The sequence below is a fragment of the Periplaneta americana genome, chromosome 13 (assembly GCF_040183065.1).
Source record: "Periplaneta americana isolate PAMFEO1 chromosome 13, P.americana_PAMFEO1_priV1, whole genome shotgun sequence".
Taxonomy (NCBI): Eukaryota; Metazoa; Arthropoda; class Insecta; order Blattodea; family Blattidae; genus Periplaneta; species Periplaneta americana.
The window spans coordinates 136,513,720-136,533,661 of NC_091129.1; the positions used below are offsets into that span (position 1 = coordinate 136,513,720).

Below are 19,942 nucleotides of genomic sequence, written 5' to 3' on the forward strand. Positions count from 1 at the left end.
ACTTCTTTTCATACTATGCCAGTTAAAGGGAATAATATTATTTTACTCATTGTTTATTAAAAAATAATATTGTAATATAAGTTTCCTATACTTCCTTTTGACTTTAAAGCAGAATAGTTACTTTATATACATTTATGTGAAACCTAAAACTTAATTCAAGCCTAATGTTTGTACCAGAGGATATATCTGTTCATAAGAAGCAGGGCACTTTGTTGGCAATTGCTACTGTAAAGTAACGGAGACATTTCCCTGCCTTGGTGGAGGTGATAGATATCAATATGCGTCTGTGTATCTTTTAAGCAGTTACTTAATACGATGAAAGAGTAATGGAACAGAGAAAAATTCTCTCCTGCACCGGGATTTGAACCTGGGTTTTCAGCTCTGCATGCTGATGCTTTATCCACTAAGCCACACCGGATACCCATCCCGGTGCCGGACAGAATCGTCTCAGTTTAAGTTCCAACTCTTGGGTTCCCTCTAGTGGCTGCCCTCTGCACTACGTCGTAGAGTCTATGAATGTAGGACTGAAGTCCACATATGTGCTGAGTTGCACTCGTTATGAGTGACTAGTTGGCCGGGATCCGACGGAATAAGCGCCGTCTTAAATCATGAAGTGATTTACGCATATCATATATATTTTAATGTACCGAGGTACATATGATATTTCCATATTTCCATGCTTAGTGGATAAAGCATCAGCACGTAGAGCTGAAAACCCGGGTTCAAATCCCGGTGCCGGAGAGAATTTTTCTCTGTTCCATTACTCTTTCATCGTATGATGACGCAGAATATCTGCATGGAAATATCATATGTACCTCGGTACATTAAAATATACAGTTACTTAATGTTAATGTTGTGAGTTTTCTATCTTAATCTTATTTTGGTAAGAACAGCTTTGTCCTGAAATAGGAAGATTTGGCATGTGCTGGTTTGTAGTAAGGAAAGCTATATAATAGAAAATTGTTGTGCTGATTTCTAACAAGCAGTCATTTTTATGTGTATGTGCGTGGAGTTGGTTTTGTGTGCTCAGCAAGGGATTTGTAGGTATTGGAGATAACCAAAGATCAATCACCACTTTTCTGACAGTGGTTTGGCCTGTCTTAGTGGGTTTGCTTCATTTTCTGATTTCTTCCCTTTGCACAATTTAATATGGTTTCGATAGTCTTTAAAGATGAACGAATGGCTATTTGTTCTGTGGAACAACCTGTTTTAATCTATAATATATCTGAAAGAAAAGTACAAAGAAAACATAGAACGAAATTTTCATAAGTGTCTATGTCAAGTTGTCGAGTAAGAATGCTGTTCATTGGTATGTGAACAATTTCAGAACTACAGGGTCAATATATGATCCTTTCTTCCATCTTTGTATGTGTTTTTGTCCTAAGGCAACTACACAGAATCTGTGGTGTCGAGACACACATAGGACCGTGACACCACAGAATCTGTGATACTAAGTAGTACCATGAATTTTTACTTCGCTCCTACATTTACTCCCAGATATTGCTGGCATCAGTTAGTCTGACATCTTATGTTAGGAACAGTAGATGGGTAAATGAAGGGCCACCATTGTAATTTGGTGACACTTTCGTTTAGTGTGTCAGAATTTTTTATATGGTGCAAATTAACCAATATGGGATTCACAATTTTACTTCCCTCCCATACTATAGTAGATATTCTTATCTGAAAAAATCTATTGTCCTTTACTGGGCTTGAGCATCTGAAGTTCTGTTGCATGAAATGAATATTAACGAAGCTCAGCTCATATGGTGCCACAATTATTTACATTTAAAACAAGTAAAATAACAACTATGTATCTCTTGCATGTTCCAGACCCTGGCATGAGAATACAGTCTTGTGAATGGTTTTAAGCAAAGTTCATGATTTTAAACAGGATCCTCAGCTAATTGATATTTTCAAATGAGGCATGGAAATATTATATTAATTCACACTAGTCCACATAAAATCTCCACTTTGCTCACAAATTTTCACTTTACTATAAACAGTGGCAGCTCGTGCCTTTCTTGAATGGGTGTTCACAAAAAAATATGAGTAATGAACACACTGATATATTCTCGTATAGCTGAATCACACGTCAGAGATAAACGAGTTCTAATATTCATGCACCAAATCTACGCATATGAAACCAAAATTAAAACCATTAAACAAGAATAGGGTAAAATTAATTCATAGGACTCATCTTCACTGCTGTTGTAGATGGTGCTGAAGATCTGGATTTATTTGTAGAGAAACTCCATGTGCCTAGTTTTGAGAGATGCAAACTTATCAATAACTTTATTATTGAAGTCTCTAATCTTGTTAACAACATAGCCAATGTACTTAATCGGTCTTCTGTCATGGTGTTATGGAGGAATCCTCTTTTAATTTAACACACTCACAATTTCACACACGTCCGTTTCCAAACTTGAAATGTTACTGTTTCAACTCTCAATACGCACCAATGCAGCTTGTATTTTCCTTACTTTGCTGAACAAAAGACAACAGAATCAGCCCCCGCGCATAATGGTATTTTGAAAAGAAAAAGTAAAGAGAGAACACGAGGAAAGAGGGAGAAAGGAACAGGATGCCAGACCCAAGAGAGATGGAGCATCTCTGTTTCTCTGTCACTAGCACGTTCAGACTTGTGCGATCAGAGCTATTGTAACCATTGGAACAAACCAGAAAATATTCTCGCCTCAGGCTATTCCACCCTGCTAGAGAAAAATTGTGCGAGCTGCTGTCAACCTGTCCAATGGAGATTTAAAGACACACAACACACGAACGGGACATTCTCTCGAGACGAAAAATGTAGGAACGACATTGCATATGGGAAAGTAATAGATATAATAATATTGACACAGTAATATGTATGGTTATTGTTGGTTTTTAAGGTGTTCACGTGCTCCTGCGCTCATATAGAGGAACCGCCGCTGACTATAAAAAAATTGTTTATGGTGCACTTAAATGCAAATCACATAACTGACACAGTTCTTCTTCCTCTTCCTCTCCCTCCTCTTCTTCTTCTTCTTCTTCTTCTTCTTCTCCTCCTCCTCCTCCTCTTCTTCTTGTTCTTCTTCTCTTTTTCATCCTCAGAAACTTGGGCTTGTCTTATGCTTCCATAGCAATTGATGTTCCCAGTCACTTATTTGTAAATTTCGTTCTTCCAGTGTCTTATAGATATACATTCTCCATTTCATAGAAAGTCTTCCTCTTGTCTGTTTTCCTCTTGTTTATTACTGCGTGATTTTCTTGGGCCATCTCTCCTCTGACATCTATTGAACATGTCCATACCATTATAATGATGTATTTTCCAATTTTTTAGTTATCGAAAATCTTATCTCCATTCTTTCCCACATTACCTCATTTCTGATTTTAGCTTTTCTTGTTAATTGTGAAGATCTTCTCATAAAATCTAGTTCCACTGCTCTAATTGTCTCATATCTTGTATTCACTCGCATATTTCTGCCCAAATTTTCTTATGTTACAGTTATGATCATACACTACATTAAACAAATTGCAAATGGTAAATGAAGGAAAAAAAGAATTCTTCTCTGTATCAGGGAAGCACCAACACATAGACTACATCACTCAGTTTTTGGAATAAAATTGCAGTGTTGTGTGGTTTGATGTTTTATTTATTTTTTTATTTTTTTCGATTTACAAATGGAGAGTATGGGTCTGTGATAAGAGAAGTAATTATAGTTAATGAAGGGCATGCAATATATTTTCTCTTCATATGAAGTAGCATTCCAAAATTAACTCCAGCTTACAAAATATTTTTGTGCGAGATCGTTCGTATTTGCTTGTTTTCCGCACAGAACCAATACGCGGTAAGTGTGAAATACCACATTCAGTATTCCCAACGTAACACACATAACGATTTCCCTCTTCTTACCGCTTAAGCGCGACACTCATTTTACTGCTTTAGGCTTTTAACATATTATTTTTAGAGACATTTAACAAAGTAATAATTATCAATTGGAAACTTACCACTGCAATTTCACCTAAATTGCAATGTTAATTATTGTTTTTAAATATTTGCAAAAATTAAGTAAAGTCTACTACTCCACGAAACTTATTGCATTCCTGATACAAGTAACATTAAGAAAGCCGTGAAAAAATCAACGAGATTCCAGATGCCGATGTTATTACTGCAATATGTTATATAAATAATATTGTTAAAATATTAAAATGAAAAATAAATCATTACATAACCTTACCATTTGTTTTAAGTTCGCATTTATAGACTGGGGGGAAAAAAAAAGACACGTATATCACGGCCTGCTGGAGTATAGTAAACACAGAAAACATTTTACAGCAACAATGTTGAAAGATATTTTGGTGTTCCGAAGTTGGCGTCATTAAACAGAAACCAACATGGAGATTTCATTGCAACTAATTAGAAATTCGTCTTTCAGGTATGTAATAAACGATCTTCGCACAAAATAATGTACGATACACGAGCAGTATGTTTGTTTTCAAGTTCTCGGAAATTAAAAAAGCTCAACTACGTTTCGCTTTTTCAATCTTTTCCTCGACCATGAAAACGTCAACATACCGCTCTTGTAACGTATATTACTATTTCACTCAAAGTTTATCGTACATACCTATTCATATTTATTTCCTTTTTTCTCCAGTGGCAGGGCCCTTAGCTTGTCATTATTCATCTCAATTTTATGAGTGGCTCAGAGATGTGCCAAGAAGCATAGAGCACTTAGTTCATCAGAGACTATCCACAGTGCACTACATGTGGTTGGTCCATATTACACTTGTAATGTATTATGATCATAGAGAATTGTTGGGGTGCCACAGGGGAATCAGAATACCTGGAGAAAACCTGTGTTGCCTGGACTACAGACTTGCCCAACACAAGTTATAAATTCAGGGTAGAATGGAATTTGAACTCAGGTCCCCTGGCTTATAAAGCCAGCACTTCAGCACTGAGCCACTATGGCAGTCTATTATCACTTTAACATTGCATAATTCGCTATTAAAAATAAAACAAATGGTCGTACTAGTCTGTAACTGCTCACGATGCCGAGATATTACTGAGAGATGCTGTGGAGCATGGCTAATTTTATATTCAACTTCGGCATTTTCATGCCTGTGTGGTCGCACAAGTTACATTAGTTCATGCGTAACTAGTAATAACTTTAGCATTCAGCTGTGACTCAGTCTTGTTACAGCAAGCATTTGAAATTCTGCCATTTTTTATTTCACCATGGATCCCAGAACAGGTGCCCCCATATTTGGTGCGAGGAAAGACATATTCTACATCAGAAATTCTTTTGTGCCAATGATAAAAGAACAACACAGACAGTATGCATTTTTTTCAGTAAGATGTGGCAACTGCACATTGAGAAAAAGCAAGTCTACAAGAATTGTTTAATGATAATAGATTTACCTTCGTAAGGAAGAGTGGCCTACACGCTTTCCAGATTTCACGCCATTTGATTTTTACTTTTGGGACACATTGAAAAACAGGATCTACAAATTGAAGCCCACATATTATAAGACTGTCAAGAAAATATTCGCAGGAAAATTCAATAAATAATGCCTGAGAAACTCCAACAGATCAAGAGAAACCTTCCTGGAGACAAAACACATTGACTGAGACAGAAAGGCAGAATTTTCAGCATCATTTACGAAGGACTGTGAGAATCACAATGTGGTATACTACCTAGAGTACAATAGATACATCTGATAATATGAGGGTGTCCTTTGCTTCTGTTGCATTACTGTCCAAGTGCACAAAACCTGGTTCACAATCAGGCTACCTGAAAGATTCTCCGTCTCTCTGTCTTTTTTATGTGTGTGTGTGTGCGCACGCAAAATTATTAGAAGCTCGACAAAACACTGTGGTTTTATGTATTACAGTCAGAGTACTTGAAACTGGAGGTGGAAACTGGACGTCTTCAGAAGCAGAACAGTGAATTGCTTAAAGGATCGTCACAAACTTCTGAAAGAATCAACTATCTGGAAAAGCAAAACTTCCAGCTCCAAAGAGAACTGACAGATACAAAGGTAGAGTATATAATTAATTATGTTGACTTCCATTACAAATATTTTACACAATGAAAGATCAGTTAAATGGCTGAAATAAATGTCTCATTGAGAATATTTGTTGTTTCAAGCAGATAACAGCATGCAGCCTGCTTCATTCATAATTAAAATTGTTCTGTGAATCATTTAAACTTTGTTAATTAGAGCTGTTATTTGAATGATAAACCCTTGACTTAATAATAATGGAAAATATGTCAAGCAAGAGGGATATAGACAGATGAGATTCGTTCTCTTCATGCTATCCCCAACGCACTTTCTACTCCTTTCTCTCCTCTATATTGTCTCTGCAGAGTTCCGTCCTAAAAAATTTACTTAAAAATACCGTTTGAATACGTACAGAAATAATCAGAATTATCATTTTGATGGCAAGGAACTCCTGTAAGCAAAGAACCCAAATTTCTTTCATAGTCGTTAATAAGTAATGATACCAGTATTTTGATGATGTACTGTATTAATGTGCAAAAATATGGCACATAAGAGGAAATAATTTACCAGGCATTGTCATTTCTAATGAAAACAGAACAGATGTTTAGTTGCATACACAAATAATTTTGGAAGTTCTTGATACTGTTTTCCACTTCGGTAAACTCTTCTCTGTAACATTGGTGAGAGTAAAGAAGAATACCGGAGCTCATGGAAATCAGAACTTTAATAATTCTGAAGTTATAATTATAAAAATTTATCTCGTGTCATTTTTCTCTTTCAGTTTCCTTTTCTTCTGACAACATTGTCATTATTATCACTATTTTCTCATAACATTCATACATGCAATTCCTTTATATATTCACATTATTAAATTCTCTCTCTCCATTCCAATGAATGCTATACATCCTCCATTCTCTATTAGCATGGGCTGAAAACGTTCATAATAATCTATAAGTATGTGACCATAATATATTGAAGTTAACCTATGCAACAGTGGTTTGCAAGTTAGGTTGCAATGTCACACAACTTCATGGCTATAGTAAACTAACATGCCAAATATATAAGCACTAACATATAACACTAACAAGAATAATAATTATTATTCCAACAAATCGTACATCGTGCTAACATGTACCGGTATATAAAATGAAAAACATATTATAAAATAGTTATGGTATTAAAAATTAAGATTATTTATTTGCAGTTTTAACCTTTATTTTTAATTAATATAAGAATTTAATTCAGTCAATACTTAACAGTGAGAAATGCATTAAAATTTATGTTATACCAAAAGTAACATTACATATATTTTAACGACAAACGTTTTCGCCAATTATAATGGCATCTTCAGGTCGAATAAAACATATTAACAAAACGAACACTTGATCTTAACTAGTTAAAACAACGTTAAAAGTAGAATATGAATTAAAACAGCTAATAAAATTGAGTGATGCAGCCACCAGGTTGTATGTAGAAAATGATGTATAGTAGAAAGCATGTATGACGAGGGGGACGGCAACACCTCTTCTAGTATTGCGGTAACAGTTACGAAATCAGATTAAAGATGCTACGAATAGGGTGGTCGTGTTGCCGAGTAATGGTGACGAAAATGTTTGTCGTTAAAATATATGTAATGTTACTTTTGGTATAACAAATTTTAATGTATTTCTCACTGTTAAGTATTGACTGAATTAAATTCTTCTATTAATTGATATTGTACTTAACGGACCAATATGCCATTGAAATTATTTATTTTTAATGTTATTACCATATTTACCCACGTAATAGACGCACTTTTCTTTTTCTATTTTTTAACAAAATACTAGGGTGCTTCCTTTATGCGAGGAAAAAAATTTAGTGAAAAAAAGGTGTATTAAAGATGCGCCAGCTCGAATGCCAAAATAATCGATAGAATACGTAATGGGCCGCATCTAATTTATATATCGATTGTGTCGCACTTAAGACGATCAATAGTTAGCACCAGTTGTATAAACAGATGATAACTTGTAACAGCGACAATAAGACAAGATTCTTTATTGTTATTATTAACACTAGCATTACCTCATTCATTGTTAGGTGCATCCAATCTTATGACTTTCGATATTATTAAAACTATCTGTTGTTTAGAATGAGATGCGTCTATTATGCAGGGAATTTTTTTTATTTTTAATTTTAATGCAAAAAATTGAGGTGCGTCCATTATGCGGGTAAATTCAGTATAATCTTTTGAAATACGTGCAAATTACTGTTATTTTCCTGTTTTGACTGAAAATGCTATCGTACAATGTTTACAATAATACTTACAGTAGAGACATGAAGGTTCAGAGCCAATTGACACATTATGATTTTGCAATAACTTCCTAACTACAGAAGAACAAACGATAAGCATGCATACTGCAAAGTTTCTGTCTAAAGTAAAGCAGTTCTGTTATTTATGAGAAATTACATCCGAAAGATGAGCCCCATTAGATGTAGTATATAACAACAATAACAAGGTTAGGCATATTGAACAAAAAACTCGTGAACATACATATTAAATGGCGCCCGCTATCATATTTTGTAAAAAAAAAATCTAATTTTGATAGAAGTCTGAAATAGGCCCTTCTTCCACCAGGCCCTTAAGATGTGTGGACTTAAGACTATATTTTTTATTGTAGAAGGAGTTGGGATCATACAAAAGAAGTCCTCCATCACATGGTGAAAATCTTTCTGATGTGAAGAATGCCAGGGAAGATGACACCTTGAAATCTCCAGTGAAAGAGTCCAATAAAGCAGTTCCATCTCAGTCATCTCCCTCTTCATCGTCTTCACCTGCAGCTGCTGCTGCTCCAGATGCTGGCATAAACCCAGATATCCAAATGAATGTTCTACAAGAACCTTTGGTGAACCAGGACAACGCTGATATCAAGGTACGCAGCTCCTCAACAAGTAGCTCAAATGCCCTTCCTGTTGCAGACAAGTTGCCCATCATGAAGAGTAGTTCCAAGGCCATGGCCGGTCCAGGGGAACAATTAATTAACATTCGTTTTGCTGGTAGCTCAAGTTCGAGCCCCGCACCTGCCATGCCAATGCAGGAAGCTGCAATAGCAGAACCTCCACAACACAGTAATGATAATGATATTGAACAGTTACAGAGTCGAATTGACCAAATGCTCAACAAAAACGAACCTCCTAGAGTGCCCTAGAGAAGTGCACAGCATACGTAGATCTGAGAATATGTAAGGGGCTTCCGCTTTCAAGGATTGAACCACTTTCTTTGTACTACATTCACTGCATGTCTCAGTTGGAAGGAGTGACAAAGTTAGTAAGGCTTTCAGCAAACTGCCAGAGCAGCTTCGTTAACAATTAACAGAAAGGAGTTGCTACTTCACATATAAATTGATGAAATTGTGTAACTTGCTAAAATTTGTTATACTCAATCATGAGTGAAACATTGTGTTGTAAGAAATATATTCAGTTCTATTCTTTACAGTATTTCCGTAACATAGAACAAGTCTGTAAACACATACAGTAGAACCTCTATTATCCGTGCTAATGAAGGGGGTGAACTGAACGGTTAATCGAAAAAATCGGATAATCTGTACCAAGAATGATTTCCATCAATTTCAGTGTATTATACAGTTTCGTACGTAACTTAAAGTTCCTGCCGTGCTACAACCACTGATGTCTTCATACTGGACACTACACTGTGCAATATTATGCTCGTAATAAGCAACAAATACAATGAAGTACAGTAATATGTAGCACTTTATCCTAGCTTTCTATTAAATCGCGCACAGTTGTAACGCTGATCTCGTATTCTGGTGCGACATGCACCACAGTTTATATTACATGCATATTTTTTCGATAATTAGGGAAACAAGTTTTCTTTTGACATTCGTGGGAGACATTTTGCATACAAGTAATACAATATCCACCGCTGTGGAGTAACGGTTAGCATGCCTGACCGAGAAACGAGCGGGCCCAGATTCAAATCCTGGTTGGGACAAGTTACCTGGTTGAGGTTTTTACCGGTGTTTTCCCTCAACCCAATAAGAGCAAATGCTGGGTAACTTTCGGCGTTGGACCCTGGACTCGTTTCACTGGCATTATCATCTTCATCTCATTCAGGCACTATATAACCAATACAGTTGAAAAAGCGTTGTAAAATAACCAATAAAAAAGTAATACAGTACGGCCACTCAAACAGGAGAATACTGAATGCACAGGTTTGCAGTTGTATGGAAGTTATTGGGGATATTTCTCTGAAAGCAGATTATGACTATTTTACAAGTTGAAAAACACCATAAGTAACTGTTTATGTTGCCGACAACGGCAGAAACATTCCTACTACATACTGTGTAATGCTAGTGGTAAAGGAATGTAATAACATTCTTTAGAAAAAATACGTACAGCACCGGTACTCATGTAATATTCAGAACTTCGTATTTTTTCTGCAGCAGAAAAAAAAGCATGAGGAAAACAGTCGGATAATCCGCCGATCGGTTAATAGGGTAACGGATAATCGAGGTTCTACTGTACACAACAAATAATTCTTACTTCCCATTGTGCAGTTTTCAGTTTAATTTTTAGTACAAAATACATTTATTTCAACTCCAATATAAAAAAGAGATCTTATAACATTTTATATGATTTTTGATGGAACATTTCATTAGAATACAAATAAAATTTTTATACATGATATTTTGTGGAGAGATATAACGGTGCCTTGTTCTGATTTTAGTTGGTGAGATGCATTTATATTACCTTATGATGTCACATAATGTGAGCATAGTTCCTCTTACTGTGTGAAAGGTGGTATAGAATTTTTTATTTCCTTTTTTGAATTACTATTTTTGTAAAATTGTCAGGTAAAGAATAAGGGTTTTTTTTTTTTCGTGGGAATGTTTTGTGTATTTTAATTCCTTTACTCGGGTTTCTGGGATTCGTGATAATGCATTATAATGCATATGATCTCTAGTTTCGTTCCTTACTATTATTGTTTGTGTTGATCGTGTTTTGAATTAAATTCATACAGTTTCCATAATTTCAGTCATTGTTTGTGGTGATACATTATTTTATAGTCTGCTTTGTCATTTAAATGGTAATTGGGTGGTGTTTGCTTTTATATTTAAACTGAAATCTTTGTGTAAGGAGCATTCTTTTCAGCATTCATTTTATTATAAATGTTGCATGGAATGAACCATTCTGCCTCAATTTATATTACAAATTATATAATTTTTTTTTTAAATTTAAATATTGTAAATTTAAAAAGTTCAGTTTCTCTGCAGTCCACGGAAGTTACTGTATATAATTTTTTCCTAGGCTCCTCAGAATATAGTAAAAGTTACATTTTTTCAAGTGTCCAATATATAGCATTTCATCTGTTCATTTGGTCTTATTATAAACAGGTACAGAGAGACAAATTTATGCATAAAATTATTCTTCATTGGCTCGACAGCATAATGTAGACATTTAAGTTTTTCACTTTTATTTGTAGCTTTCTGCTAATAAGCATGAGATGAGTTCAGATTTTCATTTTTATATGATATTATGGTGCCACTGTTTGTGAGAGACGGAAATGTGAAGATATTCTGCTAGCTGTCAGTCAATGTCTCGAAACTCGAGTCAGTTTTTTTTCTATAGAATACTGAATTGCTGTATTTCATAAATATATGCTTTCTACCATAAAAAGGCACTAAAAGTTTATGGATGATATGAGGTGAAAATAGTGATACACGTTAACTGCACTGTGGTCTGCAGAATTCCTAGTTCACAAGCATCTTCCTACAGAGGAATTAAAGTAACATGTTTTAAAAGTTCCCATTTTCGTAATAAAGTAGTATTGTTGTGTTAGTTACAGTACAGTTTGTGTAATATCTCATAGCCATTTAAATCTGATTTTCCATTAGTATTAATATTACTCCAGTAAGCTGATGATTTTAGAACAGTGTGAAGCAAAACTTCTTCCCATACATTCATCTGAATCAAAAAATAAAAGATTGTCACAATCGTTTAGGCTGATTCAGTCAGAAGTTAAATATTTTACGAGATTATCAATGCTTCAGGAATAAATTTCACTTAGTTTGAAGTAGAGCATTTACATGTTTATGGGTAGATCACTGAAGGTCATAAATCAGAAAAATTAAAAAAGTCTTGACTTTCTGCCTTGAGCCAGTATGGTATAGTCTTGCACGTTCTCTGGTATAATTTTCAGTGGTACTACAGGTTTATAGCAGAAACTTTGATAAGATCTTGGCACTCTTGAGAATCTCGCACTAGAAATCACATTAAGTAAGGCTAGTTTACTCCAGTAAACTTACTTCATAGTATGTGCTACAGAATGATTGTATGTATTTTGACAAATATTAGCAGAAATAAAATCTGATTTACTCTGGCTACTTAGTAGTAAAGCCAATACTTTCCAGATGATGATATGCATAAGTCTGATAAAACATGAACATTAGTCCACTACTCCTTGAAGATACTGAAACATTTTATTTTTTGTAATGTAATTAATTAAAATATAGCATTGCCAGAAAGTAATGAAGTTGCATGATTGTGGAATTTTTGGTAATTTATAAGCGTTTTTTTAACAGAAGCATGCACGAAAATATACATACTTGAACGATATTTATTTGTCTTAAGGCTGGTTCACAATAATCCAAGAATGGAAATGATAAGGAAGCTTGCCAGAGTCCGGGAACCGAGATCAGAGAGCTGGTCAAGTTATAACTTTGCCGTTCTCATTTCCAATCACAGCATACTAGATTCATTCTGTTGTCATCAATCCCTTTCCGAAGTAACTTTAGTCTACTGTTTCTAAAATTTTGGCAGATATATTTTAGTGTGTGGTTTTCATTTACACAGGTCATGTGTAAGTTAAATAATGGAATTATGTCACCAGAAATTCAAATTCTATGTCGTACGAATGTCATTCTTCTCCACTGAACATTTGCGCCCATATTGCTTTTCATATACCAGAAACCTCAAATTTTTTTGTGATTTTGACGTTGATGCCTTGTATGAAATATTGTCCTTCAGATCTGCAGTAATTTTTTGATAGTTGATAAGTTGCAGAAATCATAAAAAACTCAAATATAGTTCCGCATAATTTTTTTTTTTTTTTTTTTCCAATTAGTGTAAATTTGTTGCTTTCATTGGTATGAAGCAAGATTGAACTGTAGTAGTATGAGAGAATGGATATTTTTCTTATATCTATGCAACACAGAACCAGTTTGATAAACTGGCACTGTTCTGTTGAAAACAAAACATCTTTTACTATAGAGAACAAGGAACTTTAAAGTGTGTCCATGTACTGTACTCCAACCAGGAGAAAGCCTCAGGGGAATGAGATGCAGCGGGGCAATGCTGTGAATGAATGTTGATGTCATAAGGTCACACAACTGGGTACATACATCTCCATTGGCTAACTCTCAAAGCACAAACGTTAACACTGATACACACATATTTATACTACCCTAGTTACAAAATTAGATCACAGTTAATCTCCTGGTCTTTTAATCCCTCCATACAGGAAATAACATATGCAAGAGAGTGCAGTTTTTTAAACTGACGTTATAACGGTAATATTATCTATCTACTTCGCTCCAATAGATGACGCAGTAGTAAGCACATTCCTTTCATGGTTAATCTCCTGGTTGGAGAACAGTATCATTATAGGATCAATCTTAACCTTCTTCATTTTATATTATTATACATAAATATCTATAAATGTGAAAATTGAAGTTAAAAAGTTTATAAAAGCATTTCTTTTACATGAATCACATTGTCCTAAGTAGTCTAGTGGTCACCATATTAGCTGTTCATGGGTTCAAATCCAGCCAAGAATGATAAATTTTAAAGGACGATAAAATCTGTTGCATGATTTCTTCTGGTAGGGGAGTAAAACATGAACCATGTGCCTATTAGAGATGTCCATGGAAAACAAAGTAACCATAATATTGCACAAGTGTACATACATACATACATACATACATACATACATACATACATACATACATACATACATCCTGCGTCTCCCTATGGGGAGTATAGGGCCACAACAAAAGAGCGCCATTTTTATCTATTTGCTGCCAAGGCCTTCACTTCTCTCCAGTTCTTCCCTAGATTTTGGGCTTCTTCTTGAACAGACCGCCGCCACATTAACCTGGGTCTTCCTCTTCTCTTACTCCCCTGAGGATTCCATTCGATTGCTTCTTTAGCAATGTTTCCTTCTGGTCATCTCAGGATGTGTCCAGTCCAGCACCATTTTCTTCTTTTTATCTCCAGATCAATGGGATTCTGTTGCGTCTTCTTCCAAAGTATTGCACAAGAGTAACTTATGTCAATTATGCTGTATTTAGTTTCCATCATTCTCAGATCATGGTCTATATTTAACCATGAATATATATTTTTACTTTATCAATATATATCAATGTATATTACGCACACAAAACGACTTTAGGACTGGGAATGGGGGTAATGGAAGGCAAGCAAAACAAAGAACTCGCCGTGCAGGTCCATTCATCTCTTCACAGTGATTCAAGGTCAAGATTAAAAACAGAAGTTGTCTTTATTCTTTGCTTAGATTTAGCAAACAGAATACGAATTGACGCAGATTTGGAGTTAAAAGCAACTGTGCAGCATAAATATTGTTACTTAAATGCAAAATGTGGGAAAACCCAAAATTGAGATTTCACTGTGTATATATAATTTGGGTGTAGCATACAGGTTTTGTATACATTGTTCCTTGGTTCGTACTAAAAGTAGATAGAAACTTCATTAATTTGAAAAGGATTCTTAAAAGTGTCAAACTATTCATTTAATTTATATTCAGTGTACACACAGTTTGGTGGGAGTTTTAGATATAAGGTAGGTAGCTAAAGATGCAGTTATTTTATTTAATGGCGTTTATAACCTACAGAAATTGCTTAGAGTTAATGATGTGATGGTAGTGGTGATGGTGATGAATATGAATGTGACGTCGTTCATTGTGATATTACGTTGTGAAATAAGAATGACAAAATAAACCAGTGTACTCAGACAATACATGTCCTACATCCATTTTATCAACAGATATGATAGAATCTGGTAGGGATTAAACATCTACTCCATTTCGAAGGAGTTATCAGCTAACCAGTAGATATGACAAAGCATCAAAGGGATATAATGCACATGGAAAGTGAAAGACTGAGTATACATTAAAATATTTACATCTTAGAAGCTCTTTAAAATAATAATAATAATAATAATAATAATAATAATAATAATAATAATACTAATAATAATAATAATGATTTATTTAACCTGGCAGAGTTAAGGCCATACGGCCTTCTGTAACACTCAACCAGGAGTAAAAACGTTACAAAAACACTGCAAATTTACAAAGTACACTAGAATTTTACACACAAAACTGAGAAAGATGATAATAATAAAATGTAAACAAAAGTAAGTAGAAATCAGTCATAAAATATAACATACAGAAAGAAAGAAAAAAGCATAATAAAATGTGAACAGCAGGTCAAAATAAATGAGACGTATAAAGTATAAAAAAATAAGACAATTATTGATAATAATAATAATAATAATAATAATAATACTAATGATGATAAAAAATAAGAATAGTAATAATAATAATAATAATAATAATAATAATAATAGTAGTAGTAATAAAATAGTGCAGTACAAAGCATACAATGAATACAATATTTTTAAGTACACACAGTAAGGAAAATTATGATTATATATAGCTCAACTTATCACATTATAGATATACCATTATCGGAAAATATGAAAACAAAAATATAAAATAAGCTAAATATTACTAGAACATTAAAAAAAATGTGAATACGTGGAAACATGCAATACAACACTTGTCATAATAGTAAGTTAGTTTGGCAACTCGTGAATAGAGATCTCGTGTTGTAGATTTCCATAGGTACTCGTACTTTATACACTTTATTCTCTATTTTTTTTATTAAATCACGCACAGCTGGTAACGCCAATCTCATATTTTGATGCGACATGAAATAAAGTTTTTGCTTTCCAAACCTCTAAATTATTTGCGCTTTTTTCGTTTCTTTCGACACCCATAGAAGACATTTTACATAATACAAATTATATAGTATGACCACTTCAACAGTAGGACAAGGACTGAATGGCACACGGATTTTTACAATAAAATTGTGTGGAAGTTCTTGGGGTCATTACATTGAAAGCAGGTAATGACTAATTTACAAGTTGGGAAAAACACTCCCTCCAACAAGTAACTGAATAGGATTTCATATTTTTTTCTGCAGCAAAAACAAGACAGACGGGAGGGAGAGAGAGAGAGAGAGACACAGTCGGATAATCTGCCGATCGGTTAATAGTGTGTCGGAAAATCAGGGTTCTACTGTATTCCATTTTTTGTTTTCGGCATGTATTTTTGTTTCCTCAATATGAAGGTGTGAAAATTTAGATTTGATCAGATGTTGATAAGAATTTGATAAGAAGTTAAAAATAGAATTTGATTATTTTGAAAGATCTAATTTTTGTGAGTGAATTTTCTGACAAAATCAGAGTTTAAAGAGAAAGATTATGTATAATCAATCCTACTTTTACCGATTGTGTCAGCATGCGTATAGTCTATCGCAAAGCATGATCTCTTTGTGAGAAACTCGGAAACGAACCGTATTCCCTTCCAGTAGCAGCTTCCTCTGTAATTTAATTCATTTTTATTGACTGTATTGTAACTAAAGACAATCATCACTTTACATGTCTTCTCGTCATTGATAAAAAGTATGCAGTAGCTCTCAATAGGTTCTTTCAAGTGCCTGTAGCACGATGATAGCTACATAATATGTGACATAACTGAATTATCTTTCATTTGTCGTAATATTACTAGAAGATATTCCAGAACGTTCTGCATCAACATAGACAGCTGAAACTGTTATCTTATTTATAACCACAATAAAGCCTTTAATGTTCATAAATTGTTACTTCTGAAATATTTTGTGTCCATCACTGAGTACGAATAAAAAGGGACGCATTTTTCTCCTTATTAGACCAGATCATGCGTAATTTTCCATTCACATTAGAATCGTTATGCACTACATTATTAGTAGTTGATCATCCTTATTTGAACATTCAATAAACTCTCAGATATGCACTGTGATAAAATTTTCTCTTAAAGATTCAATGGAAGCTATTTAACCTAGTAAAATGATATGATGTTAAAGCAATGGTGGAAAGAGTTTGACAGAAGAAACCAGTGTACTCATAGACAATCTACATTGTAGATGCTTCGTCCACCTCACACCTCACAAAATTTTTAAAGGACCAAGTTCCTACTCCCTTCATTAGAGACTGAGCCTTCATAATACCATTATACAATGTCAAATTTTATATCTTTATTCGGCAATTAAATAATGGGTAAATTGTTGTGTCATCTTTTCATAGTTTTATAGCAATAGTTTGAAAAGCGTGGAAGTGTATAGAAATATTTCTTTATCTAAAACAAAATTTAAAATGTAAGCAGGCCTAATTTATTAAATTGGATAAACATTAAATTAAAAGCTTACAGAAACATCTTTATTATGATAGGGAAGTTACACGAAGTGAATAAGAATGGTATGTTACAAGTTTATCTTAGGTAACTGAAATTATATTATTGTTCTGTATAGACATATTTCTAGACACTTCATGAAACTGAAAATGTGATTACTTTTTCTGATTTCGTAATATATAACGACTTTCTATGCAAATGAAGCTTGGGTACTGTCATCCTCTGAGGAGTTTAGTGCTGAGAGGAATGCGGTTCCGGCTAGTCTAGCGCGGTACTGGAGTGGGAGGGAACAGTGACAGCGGCAGTCTGGAAGGAAGTACAATCATACTGAAAACATTTGCCCAATTTACGAGAGCAGTATGCCTATTAGTTTTCTAACGTATTTTTGGCGAGATAGAGATACAACCATTCGTACTTACATGTTCAGAGAAGGAAAGTATTGTAGAAAATTTTATTTATTTATTTATTCTGGTGAAGTTAAGGCCATCACACCACCAGAAATACAAATACAATAAAATAAATAAAAAGAAAAATCATAATACAACTACAGTAATATAAATGAAAAGAAGAATCATACTATAAAATTTAGTGATTAGTAGAATTGAATTAAATTTGTAAAGTAATCAATTTAAATACACTGTACTGCTGAACTCACTTGGGAAGTATATCTACTTGATTTTGTATTTTAAGATATCACCAACAAATGATTTTCGCATGACATTATAGGAATCTGTTTTTCACGATACCAATCACACATATTCTAAACTTCCTATAGAATAAAACCAAAAACATTTCCACAGCATGTTTCCTTAAAAATGACTTGTAATGGTGAAATATTTAATATGAGTAATTCATATAATATTAATATAGCTAACATCAGGGAGATATTTGAGCAAAAATTGCAACATTATATTTAATATATTAATAAAAACTATATAGGCCTAGTTAGACAATATGTATCTGAAATATTTTAATACTGCCGCAGATTCCGAAATGTAATTATGATATATTTCTGATAGTTGCCACGGATACGCATGTATAAGCAGCAGCTAGTTCTGTTGCACGGGCCAGGGGAATATTCACAGTATTCAGCCTCTTTTCCTGGTCACACATCTTAATTACACTCACGATTATATTACACGCTTCGCTGTGAATTGTTCTACCTTTTTTATTCATCATTTCACTCGTATATAGAATACCTAACACGTGCACACCAGTCACACACTATTACAAACTGAAGACTGCATATTTTTGGATGATTAATACTTCCCACTCCGCTCGGCTCAGCTTGGCTGTAGCAACAAAAGAATCTACCTGCAACCCCCCGCACCGATGGTAAGAATACCTCAGGTCCAGCGCTAAACTCGTCGGAGGAAGACAGTAATTGTAAATTAAATATAACATTGTGAAAGCAATTTTATTGTTGTAATTAATTATTTTGGTCCTTTTGACCAGTTTAATAAATTTCCTTCTTTAACTTTTAGAGTAACAGAAGTTATTACTGTTACTTTAGAGTGCATGTGACCTAAGTCCCTGTTGGAAGATAGGCGCACTATGCAAGTGAAAGCATGGTACATTATATTTATCGGGAACACAAACACAATGCTGACAAAGTCTTGTGTACTGGGAATCCAAACTTCCTGAACACAATCACCCAGAGAAGTGTTGTTCCTATGTATAATATTAATCATCCCTTGTTCACGGACACACGTAACTTAAGATTCTTTAACGCACTAACACAAATATTAATCTGTATAATCCTGTGTTATATCTTACATCAGAAAACAAAATACATACTAGTACTACTTAATTACAAAATATGGTTAATTAAACAGTTTATTGATTGCGTACAGTGAGCATCATAAAATAAATACTAAAATAAAATAAAAACTAAATAGTTTGCAGCATTGAGATTCACTAGCAGTTATAATGCGTCTTGAAAAGAAAGGGGGCAGAAACCTACTGAAATGACTACTCTTGGGAGTGGTTGTATTTTTTCATAACATATACAAGAGTACTCATTGGAAATACTGTAAAAATGGAGAGATTTGTGGATGTTTGTCCACTGTGAAAACATTTTGTTACCTTAATTCCAATACCTCGTAACTCGCTCTGATTCAATTTTCACTTTTTGCGCATTTTTTAAAGTACTGTATATCCACAGATCCATCTACTGATAAAGCAGTGAAGCTTAATTTAGAATACTAGTGCTAATATTGGGCTTTTACGATACCACTTAACTTCTCTGTATGTGGATATACTTTCAATAACGTGCAAAAAGTGAAAATCGACTTCCGAGCAAGTTACGAGGTTTTGGAATTAAGGTAACGATTTACTATCATTCAGACTATCTTACTGTATTAATAATATATTTTAAAGAAAAGAAAACCTCAGTATGATATAATTAAAAATTCATCAGTAGAAACAGAT

At 34.0% G+C, this 19,942-nt stretch overlaps 1 protein-coding gene across 4 annotated transcripts in view; it reads left to right on the forward strand.

The window, feature by feature from the left end:
* LOC138712468 (Golgi integral membrane protein 4) overlaps nt 1-19,942 on the forward strand; it is a 73,238-nt gene that overhangs the window by 17,852 nt on the left and 35,444 nt on the right. For all 4 annotated transcript variants that reach the window (XR_011335718.1, XR_011335720.1, XM_069844316.1 and 1 more), the window contains exons 5-6: nt 5,875-6,021; nt 8,643-8,894. Coding sequence is in view for 2 of the 4 variants with exons in the window: in XM_069844316.1 (XP_069700417.1) it covers nt 5,875-6,021; nt 8,643-8,894 (399 nt within the window). In the remaining 2 variants the exon portion in view is untranslated. The remainder of the gene's footprint in view (nt 1-5,874; nt 6,022-8,642; nt 8,895-19,942) is intronic.